The 11,169-nt window shown below is 48.7% G+C and overlaps 1 protein-coding gene across 1 annotated transcript; it reads right to left on the bottom strand.

The window, feature by feature from the left end:
- Nucleotides 1-1,609: 1,609 nt before the first annotated feature.
- On the bottom strand, nt 1,610-10,947 carry LOC149324916 (uncharacterized). The gene is made up of 2 exons (XM_089565203.1): nt 10,323-10,947; nt 1,610-1,641 (listed from the first exon to the last, which is right to left on the bottom strand). The coding sequence occupies exons 1-2, from the start codon at nt 10,903-10,905 to the stop codon at nt 1,610-1,612; spliced, it is 615 nt and encodes a 204-aa protein (XP_089421329.1). The 5' UTR covers nt 10,906-10,947.
- Between the last annotated feature and the right edge of the window lie 222 nt (nt 10,948-11,169).

Genomic DNA, 11,169 nt, shown 5'->3' with positions numbered 1-11,169 from the left:
CTACCAGCTGAACCATGGCGTAGGTACGGATACTGCTTTCGCAATTACCGGGCTTAACCAAGCTAAGCCATAGGGAATTTTTTTGCTGAAATCTCGTCTTCGATATAGCCTTTGCGACTCGCTTTATATATCTCGAGCCCCTGGTTCTCAGTATTTTCAAAAACACAGCTAGTCGTGGATTCTCGCTAGTACAGGGAGAAATTGCGATTATGACTTATTATGATGACGTCGACCTGTTTTATTCTGATAAAAAGAATATGATAAAAAAACACACATGGATAGCTTAGGTTGAGGCGCTTCGTTTCTTCACGGACACAAATTGGCAACATATTCGTTAGGATGTTGCGTTGCAGCATTCTTGCAAGTACAGCATTCTGCTAGGAAGAAGGTGTACTTGCACTACGTAGAATTTTTGTAACTTTTCCCGGGGGGCTATCAAAGGGAGCCTGTGCGTCTACAGAATTCTTTACGCCCTTGGTGGAGTCTGGTGAATCTGCCGTGCACCATTTGTCCACCAACTTGTTTCAGGGCATTTATTTTCAAAACTACAAACAACCACTTTTTGGGAGCTGTGCTTAATAGGCGGCTAAGGGCTCGTCTGTTTTTTCTGAACATGGTCGTGAGAGAACTTTATGCTGCGGCATTCGGTTTTCTCCCTCTTCGCTTTTCCTTGGGATACCTGTACGACCTCTCCACAAGGCAGACCATAAAGGTTGGGATCGGTCATTGCTTCCTCTACCCATATATCTGCCGCCTTACCTAGCCTTTCTTGATACGAATTCAGCGGATGTAGTCCAGCCCAACGGCGGAAGATATAACGAACGCTCGCTTATTACGAACGGGTGCGGTGTTACCGTGAAAATATGCATAAGGGAAACTACAATTCGTCGCAGATACAACGAAAAACTTTGGCCGCACCACTCGGTTATAGCGAACGAGCAGGCGCCGTAAACTGCCCCCGAATTTTAAGAGGTCGTGCTTCCAGTAAGCGCGAAGAGAAAGAACGTCTCTCAACCTTCAGGACACCCCTCCGGAAAGAACATGTCGACCGAGAAATGCGATAAAAGACGGCACTGCAGTGCGCAGCGCTAACCAGAAAATCCGGCGTCTGGGAAAACTGCAAACGGTAACGTAAGCACGGTAACGATATGCTATAACTCCCTATTCAAACAGTAAGTAACCGCAGGCCCAGTCCGCGTCGAGTGCCTACGAGGGCAATCATTGCCTGCGTGTTCGCCGGCTGGGCAAACCCTCTCAAGTGGAAGCGCGGTGCGTGTGAAAAAGGGGCATCGTCGAAAGCGAAGCTACCGACCATGGTCGTGAATCAAGTAACAGCAGCGATTTGAGAATTTTTAAAGCCTTGATAGCCATGCGTGTTACCCACGGTCTGGTCACGTGGCATGCATAGCCTGCCCCCCAGTGGCTCCATCTTTTGAGCTGCTACCACGTGCAGGCAGCGTCACACAGCGGACAGTGCAACTGATGCACTCAGTGCCGCGAGCGCTGCGCTACTTTTGTCGCTTCATGAGTACACGAACTATAGAAGCAGCTCGAAAACACAGGTGACCGGACGCATGTAGATGTGTGACAAAGCTTCGTTGATCTATGGCTAGCCAGATGTTTCCTCAGACAAGTACGCTTCTGCGGAGCACAAAATTGCAGAAGCGCGGGCTGTGACGAAGACGAACACCAAGCAAAAGCACTTCCGTACTCTCAGGAATTTTGTTTATGTGGCCGACCTGCCACCAGCTGCCGTGGACACTTCAAGCACGATTAGTTATACCCCGTCGCTAAATTTGATGGTTAGCAGCAAGGGTCTCCACGAGGAATAACTGACCACCCTATAGATAGCCTGGAAAGAGCCGCTGGAAGATCTCCTTTGCACAAGTAGGAGCGCATAAAGTAGTTTTATAAGAAATAAACGCCACTTTTAGTGGCCTCAGTGTTTTTGGCTGTTATGCGAAGAGTCCACTTACTACGAACATCAGATATAATGAACGGAATCCGCGTGACCGTCAGGTTCGTTATAAACGGGCTCGACTGTAGTTTCAATCGGCCGCAAAAACCTTGTTCACGCTTCAAACATGGACCTTACGCGTTAGGACGTACCTTCGCGCTAAGGAGGCGTTTGTGCCGTGGTCAGTGAATTGCTACCTGTGAGAGCAACGAGAAATCACTGAGCAACAAAACAATTGTTTCTTTTTGTCGTGATGCTGCGTTTTAGGGGCATACTTCAGCAGTGTCTTAAAATAGACACTGAGATCATGTACTTCACTATAAGATTTCTGTCTGCGACAAAAGACTCCGCAATTTCGTGCGAACTCTTCGTGTTCGTAGGACAGCTTAGCGTGTGGAACACCCGCATGATGGATCAACACGCAGAACCGCCGCGTTCAGCGAGGTCGCTGTTCAGAGAACAGTGCTCTTTACCGCTGCAGGACCATGTTGTTCAATTTCAATCTCCTGACTCATTCCGAAATTTTGATGTGCGGGCAGAGTAAGGGAGCCACGGTGGCGTAAGAATTTCCGCTGAGATCTTTGAATTCGACGAGATGAAGCAAGGCACGAGGAGGGTCCCAGAGGTTCCTAATATTTTATGCAACAACGATAAAAAGAAGCCTCTGAGATGGCGGAGTAGCCTAAGGCATCTCTAAACGGAGCTTTTCTGTTGCGCGCCGCTGGTACGAATCCAACTCGGAGTATGCATACTCGTTTAGTTGTCCTTCTTACTGCGTTAGCAGTATAGCATCCCTTCCCAAAATAACCGCACTGTGTGTGTTTGTGCGCGTGCGCGTGCATGTGTGTGTGTGTGTGTGTGTGTGTGTGTGTGTGTGTGTGTGTGTGTGTGTGTGTGTGTGTGTGTGTGTGTGCGCGTGCGTGTGTGTGTGTGTGTGTGTGTGGAAACTGAGCGCATGCATTTGCCCTGTGGCCGTCCGGAGCGCCTTCTCTCGACCCTGCATCTGGGGACGCAGCCTCGGCGAAGGACTTCATCGGGGGGAGGAGTCTGTTGCGTTGCAAGACACTGCTGGCGTGTGAGCCCGCGAACTCCGGGAAACTGTTTATGCCGCGAGCGTTCCGACCTATACTCGGCGTCGCAGGGTGCCGGCCTCGTCGTGGACGCGGGGCTCATGTTCCGCCGAAGACGCACCCCTCTCGAACTTGACATGTTTATGAGGGTCACGGCTGTCCCCTCTCCTCTCGCATCGGAACTCGGGGTGGTCCGGATTCGGCCCCGAAGGGCGCTTTCTTCCAAGAACCGCGGCTTTGTCACGTGACCACGGCGTTCGAAAACTCGACCGTCAACGGACAAAGGGAGTCTTCCTCCAGCAGCGGAAGAGAGCAGCCGCTCGGGGAGCCAGTCTGTACCTTCCAAGGGCCTGGGGCCCTCTTTCCTTTTGAGTCATATTCTATAAATACAGACCCAATTCCTAGCTTTCAGAGTCCGCAGCCCGCACCGAGCAACAGCATTCTCAATCGGTGCTCGAAGGACTGCGCACACAAATTTTATTGCGTGTTTTCTTCTTTCAAACGATGACTTAGATATTAGGATACCTGGACCACTATGCGGTATTCGCCTACGGCCGCCTACGGCGTCTCCCCCTGATGACCATGAAGGGTGCCGTGAGCTGATAGGTTTAGCAGTGTATGCTGACAATCTTGCGCCATACAGAACAGCCAGAAAGGAGTACCCAACACCACACAAATCCCTCAATAAGTTAGAAGAGAACACCCTTAGAAGACTACAAACCAACACATACCCAACACCAGCTAAATTACACCTGTGGTACCCTACACTATACTCTCCGCAGTGCCCACACTGTGGAGAGGTAGCTAGCCTCTACCATATGGTGTGGGCATGCCAATTTAATCCCTTACTTGACCCCATTCCCAACGCCTCAGAGGAGCAGTGGGAGGCTATTCTGCTCAGCGATGATCCTGACCGTCAGCACTGGCTGGTGGGGAGGACCACCGCAGCAGCAGCAGCCAATGGACTACCGGACTAGGCGGCCCACCCACATGTTCTGAAAATACTGAATAAATAAAGATGTTTTCAATCAATCAATCGCCTACGGCCGCTGAATAATTTAGAAAATAATTTATTTCAGTCTGTTTCAGTTTCATCAACCGAGAAATGTTGTGACTAGCAGTTGAACTGTCACGTGAAACGTGCAAACCTGTGATATAGACGCTGATACTTTGTTTTGACTCGCTACTGCACATAAACCAGCCTGCGTCAAAGGCTAGAATTACAACAAACGAGTTATTGCCGTTTTATTTCGTGCCTCATGTAACCTAAATTCAACTACAGGTAACAGCACTCGTTCTGCCGATGAAACTAAAACAACGTCACGAAAAAATTCGCATATAAATTATTTATTGGCTGTAGGCAAATACCACAGGGTGCTCCATGTATACCAATGTCGAAATCGTCGTTTGAAAAGAGAAAATACGCAAGCAATAATTTGGTGTCTATAGTGCTTTATTGAATTAGATCAGGGCTAACAATTTGATTAAAGCCATACACAAACATGAAAAGGAGAAGTAATCACTCAAGATTTCACATAAACCTGACTTACAATGCTTTAGAATTGGCGCTAGTACATTACAGAAGAGTCAATTAGGTTTCTTCCCACACATCATACTTCATTCAATTTTGTTGTGCCGCCGCGGTGGCTCAGTGGTTATGGTGCTTGGCTGCTGACCCGAAAGACGCGGGTTCGATCCCGGCTGCGGCGGTTGAATTTATTTGGAGGAGAAATTCTAGAGGCCCGTGTACTGTACGATGTCAGTGCACGTTAAAGAACCCCAGGTGGTCGAAATTTCCGGAGCCCTCCACTACGGTATCTCCATAGCCTTAGTCGCTTTGGGACGTTAAACACCATAAACCAAACCAATCAATTTTGTTGTCTCATAAACTGGGCGCCATTCTCCCACTTTCCAGCGCAGACAGCTTCGGATGGGTAAACCTACGCGCTAGGCTATCTGGTTGGTTTGGTTTATGGGGTTTAACGTCCCAAAGCGACTAAGGCTATCAGAGACGCCGTAGTGGAGGGCTCCGGAAATTTCGACCACCTGGGGTTCTTTAACGTGCCCTGACATCGCACAGTACACGGGCCTCTAGAATTTCTCCTCCAAAAAAATTCAGCCGCCGCAGCCGGGATGGAACCCGCGTCTTTCGGGTCAGCAGCCGAGCACCATAACCGCTGAGCCACCGCGGCGGCTCGCTAGGCTATCTCATTTTGTCTGAAAAAAAGAAAGTGTGCCGGGTTGCAAAAAAAGTGGGGCTGAACCGAGCTCCGAACCGGTTCGGAACGGTTCCTTTGAATCGTTCCGGTTCGGGTTCAGTTCCAAGATGGCGAATAAAATATGGGTTCGGTTCGTCGGCTCCGGTTCCGGGTGGAAATTCGGTTCCGGTTTCGGGTTCAGGTTAGGTTCCGGTTCGACACCCTGCCCAAAACTAGCAAGGCTAGAACCGTTTATCCCCCTGATTAACAAGTACAAATAATACACCTGTGCTTAAGAATACACTTGAAAATCACCTTTTGTGAAGTTTTGAAAATCTCTTTTGTATACGTGTACGTAATATTCTATATTTCAGTGTTTTCGTTGTTATGACTGTCAAGATGCTACAAATGAATTTCGGGCTCCTGCCGCGCTATTTCTTGTCACATTGCAATTTTCCTTCGTGTTCATTACATATGCGTTTGTATCCTTTGTACCTTTGTGCTTGTCATCAACAGATGTCAACTCGAAATTTGCAATCCCTTCTCTTGCGTTGTCTTGTGCGAGTTTTTACTGATGACTCTCTTAGTCCCTCCCCTCTCTAATGGGCAGAGTACCTTAAGGGCAGAAAAAAACGAAATTAAATTTAACGTTCATTTGCACTGCACGGCACATAAATACCCCCGAAAGGAGAAGATTGGATAGTCGTCGCCGTAGCTGAGTTGGTAGAGCACGGGACGCGAAATTCGAAGGCAGTGGGTTAGGATCCCACTGGCAGATTGTGGTTGTATTTAAGGCGAAAGCCTTCGATGTCTCATACTGTCGTCAGCAGCCGTGTCGGCAGACTTGTCCGCATTTTAAAAAGAATCTGCGTCGAGGTTTGGAATCGAACCAGGGCCTTTCGCATTTGAAGCAGAGACGCTACCACTCCGCCAGGAAGGCTCTTTTTTTTCTTTATTGCATGGAAGAACTTCCGTAGAAAGGAGGAAAACTTCAATCAGACTGGTTCGCGTCTCAAGTTACCGGGCTGCTTAATAGGAGCCCGCCATAGCCCTAACTCAACACTGCATCCCCATCAAAACATCAAAATTCAGGGAGGCACACACATGCATCTAGGCACGGCAGCCAGCTTGGAGGTTCTTCGCGTGCAGCATATACACTCCTCACCAAAGCACACTGTTCACGAAATACAGATTTGGACGATCTTGGTGGCTCGGCATTTCTGTCCATCATACGGCTTTTCCAAAGACTGAATAGTCCCATCAACATAAACAGATCATAAGGCATAGCAGAGTTTTTGTCAACAGGCAGAAATCTAATAGTGTATGGTGTAATTTCAATGTCCTTCTTAAGAGTTCGTTGTAGTATGTCCCAAAAGAACATGGCATCACGGCACAGGATGAAGCAATGATCAATTGTCTGAGGCACGTTACACAGACGGCAATTCACATTCCAGGGTGCAAACATCCCCTTGTCATTAAGAAATGTCTTGACAGGCAGCGTCGCTGTGTGTAGTTTCAAAAAGAACGTTTTAGCGGCTGCCTGAATGCACATCCGCCTAACACGCTTTAGAACACTGATGTCCAAAGACCCCAGATAAGGCTGCCGATACAATGGTGTAGGGAACAAAGACTCAGTGAGGGCCTGGGTCATCTGTTTTCTCGAGAGGCTATGCAGGTAACCTAAAGAGAAGCGCACAGTGAGGAAATTGAAAGTGTCGGCAACCTCCTTAAGGAATCCCCATAAAGTCCCCTCACAAGCCTGCACAGTCGGTGCGAATAAGTAAGGGAAATGAAAACTAAGCCGCCTAATGAGCACAGCTACCAGAAACGGGTGGTTTGTCGATTTTAAAAAGAAAAAAACGGGAAACAAGTTGATGCACGAACAGGTGAACAAGACCCACTCCACCACCCTCTAAGGGAAGGAACAAGTTGTCTCGCCTCATGGGCTCCCATTGAGAGCGCCAAACGAATGTTGCAAATATTCTGTGTATTGCTTGCACCTTCCTCCTCGCACAATGCAGGACTTGAAGGACATACGCGAGCTTTGCAAACAAAAATATGTTACAGACCTGTGCCCTCGCAAACACTGAGAGTTCCCTACCCATCCAAGCCTGTGTTGGCCGCCGTAGAGTTACAATTTGTGAATCCCAGTAGGCTGTACTGTTGCGAACTGGGCGCAGCGGAACGCCTAGGTACTCAAGAGGGCTACTGTCCCAGCATATGCCACCGAACTGGCTTCGCCTAGTTCCCCAATAACCCAACCAAAAACCTTTGGATTTCTCTAAATTAAGAGCCGCGCCTGATACAACACAGAACTGTTTAGTCAAGTTTAGAGCCTCAAGTACACTCTTTTTGTCAGAACAAAAGAGGGCGACATCATCAGCATAGGCTAAAACTTTAACTTCACATTGAGCCAGAGAGAAACCGCGGATAGCTGCGCTGTTACTTATACTGAGACAGAGGGGTTCCAGATATAGGGCAAACAACAATAGAGACAGTGGACATCCTTGACGAACAGATGCTTCCAGTGGTATTGGTTTCGTTAGCTCCTGATTAACAATAACCCTTGTATAGGAGTTCTTATAGCACAGCCTTATGCCTTTGAGCAAGACGTCACCAATATTAGCATACTCCAAGACCACGAACAAGAAATCGTGCCGAACTTTATCAAACGCCTTCGCCAAGTCAATTTGAATCAGAGCTACTTGGCCTGTCTCATCTGATACTGTCTCTAATACTGAACGTGCAATATGGATATGTGTTTTAATACTGCGGCCTCTAATACCACAGACCTGATGCGAACCTACCAAGTCCATAATGACTAGCTGCAGACGACTGCTAATAACCTTGGCACAACTTTTGTAATCAACATTGCAGAGGGAAATTGGACGATATCCCTCAACAATTTTCAACCGATTAGTATCTTTGCTTTTGGGAATTAATATTGTGTGTCCAGAATAGAAAGTGGGAGGCAGGACACTCACATCATAAGATGCTTGGAAAACTTCCATCAAAACAGGCACTAGGCAAGGCGAAAAGGTTTTATAGAATTCGCTAGTAATACCATCTGGCCCAGGAGATTTCTGGCTCCGCAGGGCAGAAATGGCTGATTGAATTTCATGAAAAGTGATAGGTTCCTTCACTATAGCACACTTCTCATCGTCAAGTCGAGGGAAGTTTCCGAGTAAGGAACTGTAATCGAAACCCTGATTTGGATCTTCGCAACTGCCAAACATCTTTCGATAATAGTCAAAGAAAGCAGCAAGAATACCAGGCGCATCGTTGTATGTGCAATCACCATACTGAATTTCCAATATTTCCTTCGCAAGAGCATTCTCTTTTTCACCACTCAGGGCCCGACGAGAAGGTTGCTCATCAAGAAACCTTCGGGACCTAGATCGTATCAAGGCCCCCTTAGATCTTTCTGTCGCAAATTGTTGAAGCTCTGCTTTTACGTTATAAATCTCTTCGAGATAGGCACCGGGCTTATCCTCTCTAGCTCATGTAGCTCCGTTAGGGTACGCCCAAGCTCACGAAGGTGGTGTCTCTTCAGGAAAGCGATTCTTGCTGAGGCCTCAATTGCCAAGTTTTTGATCTCCTGTTTAAACAAATCCCACTTTTGAAAAACGGACAGATCACGGCGTGACCATACGTCCTTCAAACAAGTAGGTACAGCACGCTGAAAGATTTCGTCTGAGAGCAGACAGTTATTCATCTTCCACAACTCCCATCGAGGGTGAAGTACATGCCGAGTGTACCTCCCTATCTGAAGAGACACCATACAGTGGTCACTGAAGAAGATCGGCCGCACCCAGCAGCCAAACACACTTGCTAACGCGTCTACAGAAACGTAAATTCTGTCAAGGCAAGCATTAGAGGAAAACTGAAAATGAGTGAAATGCATACTGTCGCCTTTTTCCTGTCCCACGTCCACAAGACTATATTCAGAAACCAAGTCGGTAAGTAATGCAGCACTAGGGTCGTATCTCTTACATACCACTGATCGGTCCTCATCCCTACAAACGCAATTAAAATCTCCCAACAATATAATTTTGCGGTCCGTGCACAAATGTTCAACTAATGACAGAAAGAAAAGCCTTCTATCGCGCTGCTTTGTGGGGGCGTAAACACAAATAATCCGCCACTGTTCACCTGAAATTGTGAGATCACAGCATATAAGTCGCCCCTCGTCATCTATGCAATAAGACATGGCTGTTATCTCTAGCGCGTTCGCCAGGAATAGCATACAACCTCCTGATAAGCCTCTCGCGTGGCTAACAATAATGTTGTATTCCGACAAAAAAGGCTCCAGAGCAGCTGCTGTATCTTCATCAGAGGACAACTTTGTTTCCTGGATAGCGGCCATACACACACTCCATTTGTTTAAGAGATGCCGTACCTGCTGTTGCCTCCTACGATTACGCATACTCCTAACGTTAAGGGTAGCGACTTGATATGCTGCGACGCTCGCCATTTTTGGTGCCAGTCTTAACAAACGCCATCCCCTGGAATGGGGTGGCCCGCCTCCAAATTGGCAGCCTCTCGGGCAGACATCGCCCTCCTCTTTAACGCCACCCTTCCCGTGGCCTCTACACATTGTGCCTTGTGGTCAGCGCCATCGATACACACCTCGTCAGCATCTGCTGGACGTTTCAAAGGTGCGGTGCTGTCCATGTCTTCCTCTGAAACAGCCAAGGCCTCGGCCCACGAACCCGAGGGGAGCACATCACTCGCTGCCACACTAACAGCCGACAGAGAACCGGACACGCCAGAGATCGACGCCACACACGGCTCACCGTTACCCTTCAACGACGAAGCAGAATCAGCAACAGAGGAGGATCGGCGAGCATTCACTGGCTGTATCGCCTCGTCTGACTCCACAGGAGGCATATCTGGACGTTGGCCTGTGGCGACGAGGTGTTCCTGTGCAGCAAGCACAGCAGTCTCTGTAGCGCTCACGGGGGGGGGGGGAGGGGGGGGGGGCCGGGTCCGGCGGTTTTCGTTCTGGAGGCGCGGATGCTAGATGGCCAGTCGCTTGAGATTCCGTGTTGATTTGAGGTGTTGAAGCCTTCTGTTCCCTATCTATTCGATGCTCACGACTTAGTTCTCCGGTCGCGTCGACAACCTCAGACACATCCATGATGTGTTCTGATGCCACGTCATCTTCCCGTGACCACTGGCCTTGACGCAGCCTGTCAGCGTACCTCAAGACACAGTTCTCCGCAGTATGGCCAAAGCGTCGGCACTGGGTGCACCGAGGCGTGCGACACTGGCGCCGTACATGCCCAACCCGGCTGCATCGGAGGCACAGTGGAGGTCTCCCTGGGATAAGGACTAATGCCTGCACTCCATAAACATTAAGTGTGTGTGGGATTGTGCTTGCTGACACTCCATCCTTGAGTGTGAGGGAGATTTCACGGTTCGACGTTTCCATATGCTTCATCCCTGGGCACCGCCACTTTTCACGCTCCACGGACTGAATCGTGCCATAAGGCTCTAATGCTTCCACAATCATCCGGTGTTCCATATAGCGGGGAAGCCAAAGGAGCTTAACCTTGACGTTCTTAGTATCCGGGTCAAACACCATGCACCGCAGTCCTTTGACAGGAAACTCCGCTTTGTTAACAAGCTTCTGTTTGGAAGAACTACTCTCGCAGGTAACCATCCACACGTGGCTCATTTGGTATTGACCAATGCACAAAATTTCCCGGAGATCCAATATCTGTGCGAGTGCGTCACGGAAGTCAGGCGCTCGGTACGGGCGACCCTTAAGGTCAGCATGCAGGAAAATGGTATTAAGGACAACATTACCGGTAGGCAATCGGGGAAGTACAACTTTGTACGAGTCCGTAGTGTCCTGAGACGTCGCTAGACCTCGGCCAACGGCCGATGCGCTGTTTCCAGCAAGGAGCACGTTGAAGCACAGCCGCACAGGTTTGAGCGT

This window comes from Amblyomma mixtum, unplaced genomic scaffold (assembly GCF_055824585.1).
Source record: "Amblyomma mixtum isolate Tamu unplaced genomic scaffold, ASM5582458v1 scaffold_12, whole genome shotgun sequence".
Taxonomy (NCBI): domain Eukaryota; kingdom Metazoa; phylum Arthropoda; class Arachnida; order Ixodida; family Ixodidae; genus Amblyomma; species Amblyomma mixtum.
The sequence above is the reverse complement of the archived record's forward strand: the minus strand, read 5'-3'. Positions and strand labels throughout refer to the sequence as shown.

Coding starts and splice junctions, on each gene's coding strand:
- LOC149324916 (XM_089565203.1), bottom strand. CDS start 10,905: ATGAGCCACGTGTGGATGGTTACCTGCGAGAGTAGTTCTTCCAAACAG. Junction 1,642..10,322: donor CGCGACCGGAGAACTAAGTC/GTGAGCATCGAA, acceptor TGTGCTCCGCAG/AAGCGTACTTGTCTGAGGAA.